Source organism: Nomascus leucogenys, chromosome 1a, assembly GCF_006542625.1.
Source record: "Nomascus leucogenys isolate Asia chromosome 1a, Asia_NLE_v1, whole genome shotgun sequence".
NCBI lineage: Eukaryota > Metazoa > Chordata > Mammalia > Primates > Hylobatidae > Nomascus > Nomascus leucogenys.
The window spans coordinates 16,894,091-16,914,906 of record NC_044381.1 but is presented as its reverse complement, the minus strand read 5'-3'; the positions used below and the strand labels follow the sequence as shown (position 1 = coordinate 16,914,906).

Genomic DNA, 20,816 nt, shown 5'->3' with positions numbered 1-20,816 from the left:
CTGGCTCTTCTGCCTCAGTGTCAGCCTCCTCATTAGGCATGCTCTGGAGCTGGCTGGTGTCAGAGCCGGCCGATGCATCAGAATGCAGGGCATGCCTCCGGCTCCTGGGAAGCTGCACATTCCGCATGAAATATGAAGGCAACAGCCAGCCCACGGGAGACCCAGGGTGGATTTAGAGGAAGAGCAGCAAAGGTGGCTGTTGGGGGAGGGGCATTCTGCAGGGCCAGAGAGACAATGTGGGCACCTATCACATATTTTAAAGGCACTGCTTTGGTGGGGGAGAGCGATGCTGGGAGGGGCACCTGGTTTATGTATCCTCTTGGCTGCTCCTGACACACACTCCCTCGGTACATTCTTTCTGCATATGCTCATGGTATATCTGTGATTATGGTGATGTGCCCTTTTGAGATAGGCAGCCGGCTCATTCCCCGCTGTGCTCATCACTGATTCTTGAGTTTCTCTTTTGGGATAACTTGAAATCATAAGAGCAGTCCATGTGGATTTCGGAGCACCTGACAGTAAGAAACATAATAAAAAGTAATGATTGTCCAGCAAGCCCTGGGGATGCTTGTCACACACCACCTTGGGTCCACAGAGGTTAAGCGTGCTTAACAGGCGGTGGCCTCAGATGGTTCCAAGGCCTGACATTAGAGCCTGTCCTCGTCGTTGTCCAGAATCCTCTAGTTTCCAGCCAAGGCTCCATGCTGGGGTTCCACCCAGCCATTCAGAGATGAGGAGAAAATCATCCCCACCATGGGCACTAAGAGATTACTGCATGCCTTAACATGTCATAGTGTCATGTGCTGTGCACAGACCCTTAGAGCACTTACCCACTGTAGTGTGCTTGGTTTATATGCAGGTCCCCGACTTAGCCACTCTATCCATGAAGCAGAAATGCTGGATTATTTGTTTTTATATAACCAGAGGATTGGTACATAGTAGGCCCTCAATAAATACTGAGTAAATTACATTTGATGAGGCTGTCCTCCCACACCATCACACATCCAAGTCATCAGAAAACACAAGTCTACTGGTCCCTCCCAATACAGAAATTTTGGGAGGCCACCGTTTCTCCCCTAACCTAAATCCACAATGCCCATTACAGTCTACTCAGGGTGTAATTCCATTTCATATCATTGATTACAGAGTATTACAGAGTATCCCACTTTCTTTTGATCAGAGAACATATATACACATACACACACATACACACACACACACACAAGGAAGCAGCTTGCAATCCTTGTGTGTGAGATGAATGTGAAAGTTTTCTGCAAGAAACTCCAAAGCAGTGATGTCTCCTGAAAGCCCCGGCCGTTTCTGGTTGGCAGTACTGCCTGCTGCACACCTTCCAGAGGTGCCATTCAACAGGCGGGTTCCACACTGAGGCTGCCCTGCTGGCTGGAATGCGAGACAATATGGATGCTTGCTTTACATGTGGGAACGTTCAGTGTACAGAACTGTATTTGGTGACTTTCTGTTAATTTTATAAAGACATTGGCTTTTTTGTGAACAGACAGGACTCTGTACTTCTGTTTGGTTCTTGATGCAGAGTAGCAGGTAGCAGCAGGATTCAACTAAAATGTTGGCTCTTCACAAGACCATAAGCTGCCTGGGAGCCGGGCATCGTCTCCCCTGTCCACTGCTGTGTTCCCAGTGGCTAGATTGTAGCTAGAACGGAGATATGAATGGAGATATGAAAACATTGGGTTGAGTGGAGCCTTGGACCTGCACTGTCATTTAGAGAGGGTGTCACTTAAACAGATCTGTCTAGATCTGCACTTTCTGTAGCAGAGAAAGTATAGCGCCTTATCCTTTAGCCAGTAATATGTTCAGGGTTGGGTCCATCAGAATCCACCCTGGTTTTGATATGCCTATGCTGAGAGACAGAATTTCTCTGTTGGAGCTACCAGGTTGAGAGTAGGATGCTAATTCGAAAGAGTAGAGAATTAGGCTATTAGACAAAATATGGACATGGAGAGAGAAAGAGAGCCAGCAAAGCGGCTAGCCCTCCCAGCATCATATGACTTTGTGTATTCAGCCCCAGCTGGAGCTCTAACCCAGAATGTCTTGGTTATGTGAACTAATAAATTACTGATTTATTTATTTGCTAGAGTTAATATAGAAGAAGGTTTTCATCACTTAAAACTAAAAGCAGTCTGACTGACAGACTTGTTTCATACTATCCCCGTCTACTTTTAAAGCTATTCATTTGCTCCATGCTAACAGCTAATCTTCTCTTTACATTTAATGCATGCGGATCTCCTAAATGTCTATTTTCCCATGGTGGTTATTTCGCCCAGTCCTTTTGCCTGCTTTAAGCAGAACTGTGTTTAAGCCACATACTCAGGCTAGGTATATCTGTCCCACATAAAGGCTATAGAGAGAAGGAACACTTCCAATTTCTGGATAACAGACCTAACAGTTCCCACTGGTGTCGGATCCCCCAGCCCTACAGCACACAGCACCCCCTTGACAGTACACATTAACTCTGCAGTGGACCTTGGTGAGGACACCCTGCTCTGGACTCAGCTCTGGTGTGGCTGCACTCAATTGTTTGTAACTTGTTTCGTAGGAATGGGGCTTGGCCCCCAGCTAGAGGCGAGATGGCTAGTTTTCAGAGAACAAAGGAGAGGGAAGAAGACAGATGTTCCTTGAGCATCTACTATGTGAGAAACACCACCCAGGGCACTGCACCTGCCTGTGAGTTACATAACTTCTCTTGTCCATAGCTGTGAATGCAAAAGGCTCAGAGTAGTTCAGCAGTTGCTTGCACGTGGGCTGAGCCGTTCAAGTGACAGTGCAGGTCTATCTAAATGCAAGCATCCATGCTTTTTCTGCCACCACTAAGTTGTCTCCTGGGACCATATTTTGATTTGTTTTGTGCAGTCCAGACCACTCTGCACCATGCTGGCCACACTGTAAGTCCAATGATGACAGCGCTGTGTTTATCGCCATTTCATATGAACCTAATGAGGAGGGAATGTTACAGAACACCCCCTCCATAGTGTGAGAGAATTGCTTGACATGGAGATGCACAGAAATAAGAGAAGTTTGGAGTCCAATTTCCTTCCTCTGTGGCCCACCCAGCCTCTGGGGTTGAAAGCGTGGCCAGGGAAAGCGTTCTGTTCCCGTACATGCAGGGATGCCTCTGGCTGGGTGACAGCTACTGACCCACCTCGTTTTTGTTCTGCAGGTGTTGGAAAGAGGATGCAACCATCCCCAACAGGGAAGGGTGGAAAATGCTGCACTGTGCATGGGTGAATGTGCACATGTGTGTATGTGTGGTCCTGGGAGCAAGGGCCGGGCAGGGACCAGTCTGCAAAACAACATTAAGAAACCGAAACATTTTCCACTGAGAAACAGAATTACTGCCCATGGAATTCTTACCCAGCCTGAGAAGCTAGCAGCAGCCCCTCCTTTTCATTAGTTAAACAAAGAGGGTTATTTTTCAAATGAAAACTTTCAGTGTGGAAAACAATCTAATTCCCGGGGCTTTTTGAGAAGTGAGATTCTCACTGCTCCAATAAATATGTCTATGTGGATATGCAGCTGCAAAGGCAGTGTGGGTGCCCTGACCAAACGAGAGGGCAGGCCTGGCCAGTGGGGGACACGGGGACTTAGCTTCAGGCCTCTCATAACAATCCCAGGTAGAAAGGCCAACAGAGGGAATGATCCATGGCCTGGAAGATTTGAACTGTTCTGCGAGAGAAAAAAAGCGAAAACAAAAATATTTTCTGTAAGTCCATTAAATGATCTCCTTTCTTCCTCCAAGTCAATGAACTCCTTCTGGTTGGAAAATAATCTGCAAACTCAAGCCCTGCTTGGTTCAGTGGGGTGTGTTCTGCCTTATTGAATTCCTGGCCTTCAGAGATCTTTCAAAAAAAAAAAAAACTTGCGCCCACTTATGAACCCATGGGGTAATGTCACTGCTTTCTTTTGAGGGGCTTTCTTCATGAAAGCTCCTGGGTACTTGTATTTGTTTAAGAGTGGGCAAGAATAGGAAGGCAGACTGCCAGGGTTCAAATTTTGGCTCTACCACTTACTTAAAAACAGTGTGTGCTTACTCTCTCTGGACCTCAGCTGGCCCATCTGCAAACAGGAGTAAGAATGGTACCTACATCACAGAGTTTTCATAAAGATTAAATGAGAAGGTGCTTACAAAGTGCTTATCACAGTTTCTGGACAAAGGAAGACCTCAATAAAAGTGTGGCCATTATTATGAAGTTAAAGGCACATGGCATATGGTCACAGACCTGAACATTTTAAATTAATAAATATTCTTTGAGGTTTCTACTTTTCCCATCTCACTAATGGAAAGCATGTTATTTAAAAAAATAAAAGCAGACACAAAATAGCCTCTCTTCAAATCGGAGCTTCCTTCTCTAATCAGTCCGTGAATGTTTCGGGGAGTGCTCTATTTAACTTGGCTGGCCCCTGGTTTTGCCGTGAGTAATACATTGGGCTTAATTTCAAACTCCACACAGCCAAGATCACTGGATACTTGAGCTTCCCCAAGCTGAGTTGATACAGCTGCTCTGCCCCTGGTCACTGGTGAGTTGTCCCTGTGGATTCCAAAGGGTCTGCATGAAAACAGGCCAAGGTGCATGGGCCAGCCGAGATGGTCAAGGACATGGGTTCCCACTGAGCAGGTGTCCAAGTGAGACAAGACTGAGGGGGCCAGGGGAGCCCTACAGTGAAGTCAGAAGAAACTGAGACAGACAGAGGGTGGCCAGAGATGATGGAGAGAGGGGCCTTGCTGACACTGGGGGAGAGTGTTGCTTGGTGAATCCTTGCTCTTACAAAGGCAGCATAGGTGGTTGAAAGAAACCATCCTGATTTTGACATTGCCACAATGATAAATGAAGGGCATGAACTCTCTCCAAATTAGGGTCTCTGAGAGCAATTAGGTCAGACGATGAAGATTTGCTTGAAACATAAAATCGAGTATGGCTTTCTTTTAAACAAGGCTTACATTTCAAATGGAACTGAATAAACCAAATTCAATTTAGACATGTTATTCCCCAGGAACTTAGCTCTGGCATGAAATAAGGCTTGCCTGAGGCCACTTGAGAACTGCAGTCTGTGGGACAGCCCTGTGATGGACAAATAGAGCAGGGTGTTAATTTTGACACCTGTCGAATCCCAGTGACAGGCGGGCTGGTAAACAGATAGAAGAAGCTAATGACTATTTAGTGCTTTCCAGGATAGGAAATGTCTCTTTGGCTTCTGAGGTAGCAACACCCTTACCTTAAAAGGTTTGGATTGATGATCTGGGCCCAATAAAAGCCCCTTCTGAAATCTGTTGGGAAGCCCAAGCATTTCAAAAGTGAAAGATAATGAAGATGTTCTAGAAGCAATATCATTATGAGTATACATTATAAATGATAATTACAATTAATCATATTAGCCTTCATAATCTCCCAACACTATAACTCAACAATGGTAGATTCATCTTCCTTGTGTTCTTTGGAAGAAGATTTTGCCTTGAGCTACACATTTTCTTCTTTAATTTGACTTGCGGTGGTTTCTGCTTTCTGACTGATTCTCTGTCTCCTGAAGACAGGCATGTGATGGGGAGGGAGGTTTGGGAATTAGATGAAGTTGTGGGGTCATGATGCCCGGCAAGTTCTAGAACCCCAGAATTTACTTGGCCCCGAAGGAGACACTCAAACAAACAGCCCATCTTGTTATTTCAATGCTGTCAGAACTCTTTCATGCCTCTACATATGAATCCGTGGTCAGGCGTTCCCCAATCCCCGCTGCAATCTAAATCAGCCTCCTTCTTTTATTCTCTCTCATAATTCCCTCTTCTTTCTCCCCAAGCACTAGTCATGGTTTTTAATCATTTCTTTATATTTATTTGATGTTTAGCTCCTCATTAGATATGAGCTCAACAGGAGAGGGGCCATGTCTATTATTTTGTTCACTACCATATAATGAATACCTAGCTTTGTGACTGGAATAGGCAGGCAACCAATAGATAATTGTGAATGGAAGACAGAGTGGGTTGCACAGCTTGGAAAAGCATGCCCCTTAGAATGAAGCCCTCTCTTCTCTGTCTTCCCATTGACACCAGACATTTACTACCTCCCTATATTCCACAAAGGCCCACAGTGACTTCCCGTGTGCTGAGTCCCGTGGCTTTCTGGGTCCTCATCCCTCGGCTGAGTTGTAGAGTCTGATACAATGAACTCTGCCCTACTAGAAAGCCTGCTTTCTTGGCTTCTGCGGCTCCAGGCTCCCCTCTCTGGTCTGTGCTCACTGACTCCTTCCTCCTCTTATGCTGTAAAGGGAGTAAAGCCCATGGTTCTGGACACAGCCTGATCACATCCTCATGCTGTTCCTTGTCTTGACAGCTCCTCCACTGTCTTGGCTCCAGCCTGCAGCTTTTGACTGGGACCTACAAAGTCTACATTTCTAACCATGAAATGCTCTTCCTCTTGGCCTTCTTTTTCTTCTCCCAGTCACCAGGCTGGACAACTTAGTGTCTTTCCTCAACATCATTCCTCATATTTTCCAAATAGTCAACATATGAAAATATTGAAAATATGAATTCAGTGTCTTATTGTCTATGACTCAAATCTCTTGATTGTCCAGACCGTCCCATCTTTTCCCAATTTTCTGCTACACATTATCCAAATTTCTCTTATGCCAATAATGCCTTTTCTATTAATACTGCCAACATTCTACCTTTCCTTCAAGGTTTATCTCAATTTAAGTCCCCTGTGAGCTTCCCAATCAATCAATTACAATTTCTCCTGCTTTTAATTACCAACACACTATATATCTTTCAGTTGGCATTCTCTTAACTTTTTATTGAATGATGAATTTCTATGTATTTGTCCATATTTTCAGGGAAAGCCTAATAAATAGATCCCTGGAGAGACTGACCTGGATAAATCAAAAGCATAAACTACTAACACACACCCTAAAGACATTAAACAAAATATTAAGATGATATTAAGAAGAATTTTATGTCAGTGGCTTTGAACATGCAGGTGAAATGGAAACACACCTAGAAAAATGCAAAAATTGACATAAGAAAAAAAGGATAATTTGAATATTCACATATTTGCTAGAGAAATTGAATCTATAATTTAAAATTCCTACAAAGAAATATTGAGGCCCAGACATTTGAGTGAGGAGTTATTTCAAACATATGAGGAAAAAATGAGTGTTACACAAATTCTTCCAGGGATTGGAAAAAGGAATACTTCGCTACTCATTTTATGAGGCCAGCATTACTTTGATACTGAAACTTGTCAAGGGCATTCCAAGAGAAGAAAATTATAGGCCAATCCTTCATTGTAATATAGATCTAAAACTCTTGAGCAAAATAGTGGCAAACCAAATCTAGAGATATCTTAAAAGGATCAGATATCATGACAAAATAAAGTTTCTTTTAAAAATGCAAGGTTGGTTTAACACTTAAAAATCAATCAATATAATTCACCACAGAAACAAAATAAAGAAGAAAAACCCCATGAACACCTCAAAAGATGAATAAAAAGCATTTGTTAAAACTCAGAACTTGTTCATCACTGATACTATAACTGGCATGAAATTAGGACTAGAAGGGAACCCTTTCATCTATAAAAGCCTATACTTAATAATGAAATATGAACACTTCTACTGGAGACCAGCAACGAGACAAGGATGTTCGCTCTTACCACTTCTATGTAACAGTGTACTGGAGGTTCTAGCCAGAGTAGTTTAGTTTAGACAAGAAAAAGAAATTTCAAAATTTAAGGATTAGAAAAGACACAAACCTGATATTATCTGTGGACATGATTGTATGCATAGAATCTACAGGTGAATTATTAGAATGAGTCAGCAATTTAGCTAAATAATGAATATAAACTCAACATACAAAAATCAGCCATGTTTTTGTATACTTGCAACAAATATTAGAAAATAATACTTTAAATTTGATGCCATTTATAATGGTATTTAAAAAATTAAGCAACTTGTTAGGAATAAATTTGGCAAAATATGCACCTGACCAATGCATAGCAATGCAGAACATTGCAGAGAATAGTTTTTACAGACTTAAATAAATGAGAAGATACAACATGTAAATTGGATTGGGAGACCCACAGTTGTAAAAATGTTAACGCTCTTCAAATTGGCCTATGCTTCCATGCAATACTAGTCAAAATCCAAGCAGGTTTTCTTTCTCTCTCCTTCCTCCTTTTTCCCTTGCTTCCTCTCTCCCATCCACCCTCCCTTCCTCTCTACCATCCACTCTCTCTTCCTCTCTACCATCCACTCTCCCCTCCTTCTTAAAATTGGTAAGCTAATTCTAAAATTTATGTAGAAATACAAAGTGTTAAAAATAGTCAAGACAAAATTGAAAAAGAAGAAAGCTGAAGGACTTGTACTACCAGAGATATCAAAACTTATACAGCCACAGTAATTAAGGCAGTGTGATACTGGTGTAAATAGAGACAAATGGATCCATGGAACAGAGTTGAGAGTCCAGAAACAGAGCTGCATAGAAATCACCTAATTTACAACATGGGCACCACTGCAATGTAGTGTGTGAAAACAAATGGCTGGGTTAATTGGATTTCCAAAAGAAAACAAATTCTTTGACCCCCTATCTCACACCATACACAAAAGTCCATTGCAGATGGAACATAGGCCTAAGTATAAAAGGTTGAACAATAAAGCTTCTAAAATACAACATATGAGAATATCTTCATGAGCTTGGGGTAGATAAATCAAAACAATATATAAAATTTACTAACCATAAAACTAAAGATTGATAAATTGGTCTCACTAAAATTAACAACTTCTCATGAAAAAAAGTAAAGAAAACACAGACATACACATACCATTCATAGAGTGGGAGAAGGTAAATATATCCAGAATATTTAAAGATTTCTTATATAACAACAACAACAAGATGACATATAATGTATTAAAAATGGACAAAAAATTATTGAACAGTCCCTATACAAAAGAAGATGTTTAAATTTGTAACGAACTTATGAAAATATACAAAATTAGGAATGCAAACTTAGAATCATAATTCAATATTAACCACTTTCTTATTAGAATATAAATTTCAGATAAATTGACAATGCTGAATACTGGTGAGAATCTGAAATGACAGGAATTCTTACGTGCCATTAGCAGGCATGGAACCTGATGTCATGGTTTGAAAAATTGTTTTTGTGGTATCTACTAAAGCTAACGTATGCATAGTCTCTGACGCAACCATTCTTCTTGATATATACACAAAGAGATCTGTGTATAAGGGCATTAAAAGTCACGCACAAGAATATTCATAGCAGTACTATTTCTACTAGCCAGAGCCTAGAAGCGACACAAATGTCTATCAACAGGAGAAAGGTGTTCATTATGGCATATATACAATGGAATACTATATAGCACTGAGAATGGACAAACTACCGCTATGTGCAACAGTATGGATAAAAATTATAATGTTGAGTGAAGGAAGAAATAAAAAACTATTGTATGACTCTATGGACCTTCAATGGCAGACAAAACTAATCTATACTGATGGCTGTCCAAAGAGGGGTCACTCTTGGAATGTGGGAGTAAAGATGGTAGCCTTACAGTAATGGCATTATTCCATGGCCAGGTCCGAATGGTGGTCACGTGGGTGTGTCCACTCTGAAAAATTAATCAAACTGTACACTAATGCTAGGTATCTTAGTTATACTTCAAATTATGAAGTTTATCAAAACAACCACAATAGCAAAAACCCTTTACCAGAGGATCTGTATGAATTCATTTGAGGCTTAGCATTCATTTTTGTGGACTGTTTTGTGTCTCTGTAGTTCTGGGGCTGTCTGCCTTCATAGTTGCCATTGCTTCTGTCTGTCGACATGGTTCTATCACTTTCTTCTATTCAGCCCTTTGCTTTCAATCTAAACTTGATATATTCATCCTGATCCTTCATCTAGTTGTTTTGCCCTTGGAGCTAATTTCTCATTCTCAACCTCTGTTTCAACATTTCACGGCTGGGCGTGGTGGCTCACACCTGTAATCCCAGCACTTTGGGAGGCCGAGGCGGGTGGATCATTTGAGGTCAGGAGTTTGAAACTAGCCTGGCCAACATGGTGAAACCCCATCTCTACCAAAAATACAAAAAAATTAGCTGGGTGTGGTGGTGGGCACCTGTAATCCCAGCTGCTCGGGAGGCTGAGGCAAGACAATCGCTTGAGTCCAGGAGGCAGAGGTTGCAGTGAGCAGAGATCACGCCATTGCACTCCAGCCTGGGTGACAGAGAGAGACTTCATCTCAAACAAACAAACAAATAAAAACAATAACAACAACAACCAAAATCACATTTCACTAATAATGTCCCATGTCAGGTAGTTCTACTTCTTCTGTATATTTTATTAATGGCCTTGGTTTAATTTTATTTCTTAAATGTTCACTCTTTCCTTAATTTTTTTCTGTTTTGGCCTAATGATTTTTATGTTCTTTTTATCAATAATTTCATAATTACTATTACATTATCTGCTTGGCAATCTTTTTTTCCCTCCCAATATCACAACTTTTAAACAAAGCTTTCTCCTCTACTCTTCTGCCTAATGGGGTAGGAGTATGGGATATGGAAGAGAAACTCTTTCTCATTCTTTACCCTTTACATCCAGCAAAAAGAAAGAGCCAGGTGATCCGACATGCAATAGGAAAGGGGAAAAACGAAGATTCACAAATGATAACTAATACAAGTGCTTCCCAGTTGCCCAAAGTGGTTTAACAGATTACTTTTCTTACAGATTTAGCTAAGAGGCCGTCTGACCTGAGCTCTTTTATGGAACTTTTCGGCCTCGCTTTCATTATTTCTTTTTAGAAATAAATCCTCTCGTCCTCAATCAGAGACACTGAAGAAAGCAGGGAGTTTGTATTTTTTAAATCCATATGAAGGTTTTGGCCAGGAATTTTTCAAACACTAGAATAAATTTTTAATTTGGACTTTGATATCCAGACAAGCCCAGCTCAAGTTCTCTTGGGTCTCCTTCCCAAAGAACAGACTTCAAACAGACACTGCTCGCTGTCTTAACAGAAAGGCACCACAGCAGCTGCGATGGCCGCGGTCAGCAGAAACTGCTGCACATCCTGCCTGTCTGGGTGGGACCTCCATTTGCTACATTGCCCTGGGAACCAACACACCCTATTCCGTGGTCCTGACGCAGCAGTCCTCAGAAAAGAAGGAAAGAGCATGGAGACCATCAGAGCAGGAAATGCTGGGTTCCCTGCTGAGAGCATTCTCCATAACATGAGATTAAAATATTGAAGGGAAAAAGACAAACACTATTTTATTCCACATTATGATTTGCTTCTTATGCTTTTCATTTTTGACTTTGTCTTTGGAGTTTGGATTGTAGAAGAAATAGATGAGTTTCTTACAGATGAGACCCCAGAGAACCTTTGGTTTAACTCTTAGTTTAACTTCCTGAAACTTGACTGACAGAACAGAAACTGGGAAAGATTAAAATAAAAAAAAAAGTAACTGATTTTCTGTGACAACTATAGAAGCAGTTCATTTCCTTTTGGGGACTTAGATGAGATGGGAGACTCTAAGTAATTGAAACTTAATACGCAGAGTCCCTCAGAAAAGTGACCACCCTGGGGCTGTTGGCATCATTTCCTGTTAATTGTCACCTGAAATAACCAGTTGTGGAAATGGCACGGGGGGCCTGAAGCAAAGGAATGTAGTCTAGCCCACTCACGGCCCATAAGGAAATACAAATGATTTAACAGCAGTACTGACAAGGTTCTCAGAATAAATCATTTCCATTCTCACCACTTCAGATCACTTACTGTAATTGCCCTAAGACAGAATGCGGGAGTTGGCCATTGGTTAGCTAAGCTCTGCGACAAATCCCCCCCTTTACCCATGAGGACAAAATGCAGTTCTGACCTAATTTACTTCTCTTCCCTAAGGCTGAAGCGCAAGTACTTTCTGTATCCCAGGAAAATCTAGAAGTTAAAGGTGGCCAGAATAATTGCAAAGTTCTTCTGAGAATCCTGTACCTGTGTGTTGACTCCGAAGTGGCCTCTCGCAGGCCCGAGTGCTCAAATGAGCTGCTGTGGCTGGGCTTGCCTGGGTTTTCTACCAAATCACATGCCTGGATGGATCTGCTGTAGTTTGAATGTTTGTGTTGCTCCAAAATGCATGTTGAAAATTAATTCCCAATGCAATAGCATTACTAGGTAGGGCCTTTTGGAGGTGATTAGCCCTCATGAACGGAATTAGTGCCCTTATAAAAAGGGCTTGAGGAACCAAGTTCACCCCAGCCACCTCTGCTCTCCCTTCCGCCATGTGAGGACTCAGCACAATGGGCCATCTTTGAAGCAGAGGCAAGGGCTTGCCAGACACCAAACCTGGCATGTTGGTCTTGGACTTCCCTGCCTCCAGAGCTGTAAGAGACACACTGCTATTATTTATAAATGACATAGTCTGAGGTATTTTGTTGTAGCAGCACAAATGGACTCAGATAAGACCCAATCATACCCTTCTGTGTATTTCTTCTATTTTCTCCCAATCTTTCATCCCACTGCAATGAGTAAGGTTTGGAACCTCTCTTGCTTTTTTGGAGAGGCCAAGTTCCTCTGTACCCTTGATCAATAGGGAGTCACGAGTCTCTGTGAACTATGCTTCTCATTTGAGTTAGTCATCCTGTTCTCCTGGCCTCCTCTGCACTTTGGCCATGGCTGCCTATCAGTTTGTCTATCTCCTTTGGGGCTGAGAATATCTGGGGCGAGGAACCTGGTGTGTCTCATCATTGTATCTCCACCGTCTGCCAGAGCACACAGAGAACAAGTATCTGAGGAAAGCAAGGGAGGGGAAGGATAACAGGAAGAAGTCTTGGCCTACTGGCCCAGTTCCCTGGATGTGGTTGCAAATTGATAAGATGCACAGAAACAGAACTTCCAGGGAAGCTTCCTGGAAAATCTTTATGCTCAGGTGGAAACTCTGATATGAATGCCACCACAGTATTCATAGGATCAGGATGGCTGGGCAGCCATCTCCCCCAAGACCTGCCAAGACCATATCAGTTCCTTATCTGATGCTGAGAGTCTTAGCTCTGGCCCTTGATACCCAACACAAGGTGGCCATCCTGGACAAAGCGTGTGTCTAGGCTCCTGCTGGCCCACTCACCGTCATTCCACTATGGCCAAGTAATCGTTCCCAAAGGACAGATCCTACCACTGTCCTATTCAAGAATCACATGCTCATTCCCAGGCCCCACCTGGCCTTTGAGGCTCTCCAACAGTGCCCGCGGCACCACACAACCCTCCAGACTCCCCGAGGATGCTCAGGCCAATCCTCTCGTCCCCACTGTGCTTAGTCCTAGCTTGGACCTTTAAATGCTTCTGGGCCAATAGGTATCCATCTGTTATTTCAAGAAACCTTTCTGAGGAACCATATCCAGCTCATCTTTCTCACACTTTGTATGTCCTCCTTGCTTGGGTGCCCCATCTGGACCACATCCTGCCCATCCTTCTCCTCCCTATGCATTCCTTCTGTCGATGCCTATTTTGAGAACTTTACCAGGTGCTAGGCCCATACCTTGTGAGAGGCAGAGCTGAGATTCAAATCCAGATCTAAACAACCCAAGAGACTGGCTCTCCATCACAACACTCCATGGCACCCCCTGCCCCTGAGGCCTCTTTGACCTTGCCTTAGCTTCCTTTCTCAGTGAAAAGAGACGTCACTTTGGCCAGAAAAGCAGGAGTCCCACCAGTTGGGCTGCAGCCCCCAGGATCCATCTCTTCAATAGTTTCCATACACCAGTTGTGGAAATAACATCACTTTGCAGGCCTGGGAGACACCTTTCTTGGAGTGCAAGACAGCAGAAGGGCTTCAAAAAGAGACCTGAGATTGGGATAGAAAGAGGAAAGCATTCCTCCCTCTTATCCAGTGCTCCCTCACACAGTAAGTAAGTGGAGACCCTTCCTTTGGGAAGGAAGGAAGCAAGTAAAGGAGATGGAGGCAGTGGTGAGGAGGGGACTCTGCCAGCCAGAATGATGAGTCACCATCCAGACCCATGGCACAGCAGCTGGACCAAGAAAAGGATAAGGATTTGGACATAGGGGCTGGTACCCTCTTCCCTTCGTAGCTGGCTGGGCCTGTGGAGAGGGAATCTCTGGACGTGGGCCTGAGGTTTTGAGTTCACTCATAGTGGGTGACAAAAACGAGATGGTTATTTGTTTTATGTTAATGATCTCCATGAGGCTCCAAACTCTAGGACTGCAGTCGGCACGCCACGCGGCAGGCCTTCCTTCGGGTGCGAAAGGATTTCCTTGGTTTGGTGGGATTCGTTTGTTTTTTAAATGAGGCTGTTTATTTTATCTTCTTTTAATGTTATGATTTTTTTTCAGACTCACAAGGAAGATACATAATGTACAGCCGAATCTACAGTCTCCTATTTTGTCAGCTGCTTGTGTTGATTAAAACTTCAATAAAGATCATCCTGTGATAAAACAGAGCTATGTTCAAAGGATCCTGTTATGTTTTTAAAGGGCTGAGCTTGGCAGAAAACATGTAGAGTATAGCTTTGCTACCTTGGTATATTTCCCCTTTTCCAGGTTAAAGAGGGAGAAGTGGAGGAGACACATACAGTGGTTTCTAGTACCTGTGGGATCGTTAGACAGCACGTGTTTAACCAAGTCCCAAATAATAAGCAGGGTCCAACTTAAATGCATGAAAATTGTTTATCAAACTGGTGTTAAACGTGTGACCAAGAGCAGACCTCCTCCCATAGGTCTGACTGACAGCCTCTCTCTGCAAGAGGTCCCAGCCTAACAGGGAAGGGGAGGAGGCAAGCCAGGGGCAAAGTGAGGACACAGAGCTCCAGGAATTCCATACCCAGTGATTCACCCAGCTCGCCTAAGATGATCCATTCCAGCAAGATTCCAATAAACTGCCAGTAACACATCATTTTAAAGCTCAGAGATCACTGAAGGCTCTCAAGGGAGAGGTGTCAGTGGTGCCATCTACTCCCCAACCCCTTTTCCCCCTTCCCTCCAGACAGCCCATTCCTGGCAGCCGCTGAAATCTCTCAACTCTTATTCTGAAAGAGGCCGAGAAATGGATGTACGTGAACATCAGGCTTGCCAAAGTCGCTGACTTTATGCAAAGCAGGCAAGTGCAGTCAAAACACTTACAGCAATCAATTCGAGTTGTTGGGTAAAGTTTTTTCCATGTCCCATACATTATTGAACAGTTAATTTCGTCTTTGTGCCTGCAAGACATTCCAGCTCTCAGATGACAGCTTTATCCATTAAGGAGTGCCTGGTGACAGCCGTGCAGCAAGAGCTTTGCCAGCCTGGCCTGCCGGGAGGCGCGCCTGCATCACCACCGAGAAATCCTGGGACACATCAACATCTTAATCAATATGCGAGAGTCAATTACCGGGGAAGCGAGGGCTTCAGCAGGAGCTGATGATGAGGTTCACGTGCAAATGGACTTGATCAATACGCAGCTGAATCTCACACGTGGATTCACATCAGTCCTCCCATGGCACCCAGTCCCCAAATGGCAGGCCAATCACACCGCTCCTAGCCTCCAATCATCTGCTTTACTAGATTCATTACTGCTTTTCTTTGATTCATTCCTTTGATAAAAGTATTGGGAACAGAGAAGCAGAGTTGAGAGAAACAACGAAAATGTGATGACTGGACTCACGGAGAACTCATGGAGAGTTCTGCACAGAGCCTGGATGAACTAGCTCAAAGACCAAGGGAGAGGGTTTCTGCAAAGATGTGTTCTCTCCACATTCATATTTTTTTTTTAAACAAACAAACACTTCTTAAAGGAAAAACCAATTCAGCTTCTGAGGGAACAATATTTCTTTTTTACTGATGAGAAAGCTGAAACTTAGAAAGGCCAGGAGCATAGGGTTACACAGAGTGGATTCACAGCAGGGACTAGAACCAAGGTCTTTAGATTCCAATATCTACCTAATCTAATTGAATCACATAGCTAAGGGTTAGAGGACTGCAAAAAATGAAAGAGCCACATGAACTAATAAAGTGAAAGGGAAACTGTGTTTTCTTGGTTGCAGTAGGAATTTCCAGCTGGACCTTGGAGAGTGGAGAATGACTTGACAAGCATTGGGGAAAAGGCAGTATTCTCTGTGGGATGGGGGCCTGCGTGTCTGATGAGCAGCGCAGAACCACATTAATGGCAAATGGCTGCACTGATGCGGAAGGGGATGCACTAACAGGAGGTGAGGTGGACGGGCAGGGCAGGGCAGGGCAACGTTATTCAAGTCAAGTTAGTCATTGTGTTTGGAACACCAAGGCCAGGATGACAAACTTTGACTTTATCCTCCAGGGCAGTCTTTCTTAAACTAGTATGCTATGGAACACTCGCCCTCTAAGATGCTTCACAAAAGAGGGCAGCAACATGAAGGACACTTGGAAGATGCTGTGTACAAAGTCATCCCCTCAAAAAAGTCATACTACATTCTAGCACATCGTCACACTCTGAGAAGACCTAGAACAAAGACGTGTCTTTAGCTTTCCTCAACCCAGTATACACCCACAAACAGCATCTGGATCTTCTTCAAAGAAACCTCCCTGACCAGCCAGCTAGGTGAGATTGGCTCACCTTTCAGGGGCTCCCAAAAGCATTCTGCATTTTTCTTCGAAACATTCATCACCTATGCAACTTTCATCCAATGTCTACTTTTTTATTACCAGGAAAGCTCCATTCATTTGTCTCATTGACTTCCTGGCACAGAGCAGATTCTCACTCCTCCAACAAGGGGAAGTGTGCGGAATACTCCAGGAACGTAGTTTGGGCAAGGCTGCTCTCCTGGGAACCACTGGAGTTTGCTTCTTGCTCAATATGGTAAATACAGCACCTTAAGATGAGCTCTTAACGTTGTTTCTGATGGAAAAAGGTTGAAGCCAGGGAAATCATGGTGCTGGGGAAATCAGTCCAGGAGAAAGGTGGTGAGGGACAAGGTGAACTGGGAATAGACCAGTGTTTATGACTTCAAGAGATATTTCTTGGGAAGAACTGATGGGGATCTGCCTGATTGATTGCCACAAAGTATGGAGAGATTGTGAGTGTAGGCGCTGAGGAGGGGCAGACCAACATCAGAATTGAAACCCACCTCTTGTGGCACCACAAGCAGTGAGGTGACCTTGGGCCAGTCCCTTCCCATCTCTGAGCTTGTTCCTCATCTATAAAATGACAATGGCATATGGAAGAATCTAATTAAAGTTAGCTATGATTATTAATACACGGCAACTATTGTTACTATTAGGAAAGACAGGAGAGTGAGAATGGTTTCGGTATTTCAGATGTGTGTATTCAGAAAATTGGGGACATTGGCTCAAGTATGAAACTTTGGGAGGAAAAGGGTTTGTTTTGGGGCATGTTGTGTTTGAAGTGAGGCCAGCATGTTTAAATGTCCCACAAGCAGCTAAGCACATAGGACTGAGACCCTAAGGAGGGGTCAGCATAGGGCATGGCTGAAATTGAGAGAATAGATGAGCAACTCTATAAAGGGAATAGAAAGAAAGGGCAGAGAGCAAGAGGCTGCCTTGGGCAGCTGCCTTATTTTGGGAGCAGGAGAACGAAAAGAAAAGTCGACCTCGTTGCTGTTATGAGAAGATGCTGTGGTTCTCAGGCTGCCTTAGACAGCTGAGTAGCACCGCATCAGCCTGAGCTAAGGAAAGGCTGCTGTGTGGGCTAAAGCTTATGTGGTACTCACAGAATATGTGGAAAGTTCCCGTGGCAACTTCTTATTGAAAATCCTCACCCCAGTTATTTTCCATTCCTGCTGAGACATCTCTGTGTCCCTCAGGTTATGGTATAAATATTTTATGAAGTACAGAGGGTTGAGATATCTTAACACTTTAACTGAAAACTCATTTTTCTGAAAGTTAAAGGATGAATTTTCCACTTACAAAAATATGAAACTCCAGATTGGACAAAGAAATGGACATGTCACACTGCAATATTTTATGCAGTGTTTTTCAGGGTCTCAAAGTACTTAAGATGTTAATTCCATTCCTTTCTCCATGAGACTTGTAAGTTTCATTATCCAAGTTTAAAGGTGGGTAAGGACTAAGCACAGAGCCCAAAAGATAGTAGGTGTTCAATTAATGTGTGTCCTCTTCCCTTCTTATATGATGAAGGTCGAAATGGGGTCTGTAGACTCAGGGAGGTAAATAATCTGAGATATTTCCAGGCTACGCTTAATGCCATTAGCAGGGGTTAGAGGAGAGAAAAGAGAAGAAACTTAATTAGAAGGAGAATAGGCCGGGCGTGGTGGCTCATGCCTGTAATCCCAGCACTTTGGGAGGCTGAAGCGGGCGGATCACGAGGTCAGGAGATTGACACCATCCTGGCTAACACAGTGAAACCCCGTCTCTACTAAAAATGTAAAAGTTACCCAGGCGTGGTGGTGGGTGCCTGTAGTCCCAGCTACTCGGGAGGCTGAGGCAGGAGAATGGCGTGAACCCGGGAGGCGGAGTTTGCAGTAAGCTGAGATCACACCGCTGCACTCCAGCCTGGGCGACAGAGTGAGACTCCGTCTCAAAAAAAAGAAGTGGAATAGAAAAGATATTCTGAAAGGCAACTATAGAAAGCTTTATGATGAAGTGGAACTGCAGGACCCCCAAATAGAGGAAATGATCCATAGTTTATGAATTAGTGTAGACCTTAACACTGACAAGTGGTCCTTTCGCTAACTGCCCAGAAAGAGTCACACAGACTCTGCCAACCCAAGTTCTGGCAAAATCATCTTAGCCCCAGTTCTCTCTGTGGATCACAACCACCTTATAAAGAACAAGAACATGTGAAGGAACCAAGGAATGAATGTCACCAGGCTACATCGATCCTGCGCCCGCTCACAACCTCTACCGAGGTTTGTGTGTCTAGAATCCTGTTCCTACTTTATTATACCTGTGGCTTAGGGAATTAAGCAGCTGGGGGGAAACATGGTTTTTGACACCAAAGAGCATCCTGCTAACTCAAAGGCTGTGTCCTGGGCTTCATTGGCCTTTGTTTTTATCAGAAGTGGGTGGGTAACACGTGAGAAAAAAAAAAAAATTGGCCCCATAAAGGGATCCGGAAAGAATGACATATTTGTCTGTTAAGTATAAATACGAACAGCCATGGAGATATGGTCCTGTGGTGCTAGGTTTTCACTCCAGCAACATTCATCTATTGCCAGGAAACGCTAGATTTAGTACCTGAGGGACTGGAGTTTCAAATACCTTATACTTTTTTTTTTTAATACTCTGCCAAGAATTTAAATTGGTAAAAGCTGGGGACTGACAAAACTTGATCCCCAAGAGCTTTTCTGGCACTGGTTTATCAGAGAATATGGTGCCATTATTTTTATTATAATTATTATTTTTTTCTTTGGTGGGGAGAGAGCTCATTTATAACCCAATGACTTCTATTCCCACATGTATTTTTCTTTTTTCTTTTAAATCCCAAGGCTTAAATAAACAGAGGCTTTGCCTTTTGTGGTGGCCTTAGAAGCTGTCATTGGATTTACATGCAAGGGGGTGGTTGTGAGCCTTCTCACGTTTTTAGATCAGATCAGAAGGAGTTGAAAGGAGAAAGCTAATTTTAGGAAATGTGTTTCCACCAGCTCCACACTGCACACACCTTCCTCCCAAGCCTCAGGTCTCCACCATGCCCTGACACCAAAATCACTTAACAGGGCTTTGCAAAGAGGGCCTGCTGGCCCTAAACTGGGACAGCTGTGGAAGAGCAAAAAAGGCCAACATGAGTTAGAAAGCCTGGGTTTGAGTCCTGGCACCATCATTTTTTAGCCATGCAACTTTAGACAACTTAGCCTCTCTTGGATTTTTCATCTGTAAAATGATAATTGGATTTTCCTGGGAGGGTTGTCCGGAGGATGAAATTAAACAAGACAAATTATGTGAAAATGCTTGGCGCTGTGAGTTTTTTAAATGGCCACCTATAAATGACGAGTGTAGGGAAGGAGGAAGAAGGGAGAGAACATCATGGAGCAGTACTGTGGATTTCTCTCCAAGGTTAGGCTCTTGACATAGACATTCTAGCGGAGAAAACAACTGCCACCACGGAGACACATAAAGCAAGAAGATACTATTTACGGTACAACATCTTTATGGTCGCTCATGGCTCCCCGCAGCCATATTCCCGACTGCCTTCAGATCCTCAGCTGATTTTACCCACAAGCAATTTCCAGGGTCAGCTCACCTCTCTCGCGCCCAGGGCAGCGGCGGCAGCGGCAGCAGCAGCCCTGGCATGTCCGATCTGGCTGGAAATGATTTGAGTTTTATTATACAATTAGATCAAGTCTCTTAGGTGTAGTAGCCTTCCAAATACTTAGAAGAATAGATTAGCCATTAAGACTTTGTATATTTTTCCCAGTAATTGACACCACATCCCATTTTCCTCACCAAAGGGAAAAATAATCACATGAAACAATCATGATTTGGGGGGCAGGAGGTGGGGAACCGGGGCATTCACAATGCAACAATGTCTCAGTCCCACCTCAATCTCCTTCCTTTGCCCAGCTTTGCATGTCTCTAGGAGCCAGGCAGAGCGGGCCTCCGGTTTGTTTTGTTTTGTTGTTTTTCCATTCCAGAGCCCCTCAGGCTCAGTGTCCTAAGCACTTTACTAAGAATAAACCAGTCATCATCTCTGCCACCGAGAAACGGCAGCCACCACTGGACGGGAGCCTGGACATTCTTAAAAAGCCCACATAAACATCACCAGAACAGAATTGGTTTTCTTTCTTTCTTTTTCTTTTTTTAGTGCCTCCAAGGTATCCCAGGATGCGTCTATCAGAAACCCTTTCCGTCAG

General features: G+C 43.4%; 1 protein-coding gene across 2 annotated transcripts in view; it reads left to right on the top strand.

The window, feature by feature from the left end:
* C1AH9orf92 (chromosome 1a C9orf92 homolog) overlaps positions 1-14,477 on the top strand; it is a 75,576-nt gene extending 61,099 nt beyond the window's left edge. For both annotated transcript variants that reach the window (XM_030814692.1, XM_003260412.3), the window contains exons 2-4: positions 2,576-2,703; positions 3,197-3,260; positions 14,371-14,477. In XM_030814692.1, the coding sequence (XP_030670552.1) occupies positions 2,607-2,703; positions 3,197-3,260; positions 14,371-14,443 (234 nt within the window). In that variant the 5' untranslated portion in view covers positions 2,576-2,606 and the 3' untranslated portion in view covers positions 14,444-14,477. The remainder of the gene's footprint in view (positions 1-2,575; positions 2,704-3,196; positions 3,261-14,370) is intronic.
* Positions 14,478-20,816: the final 6,339 nt, after the last annotated feature.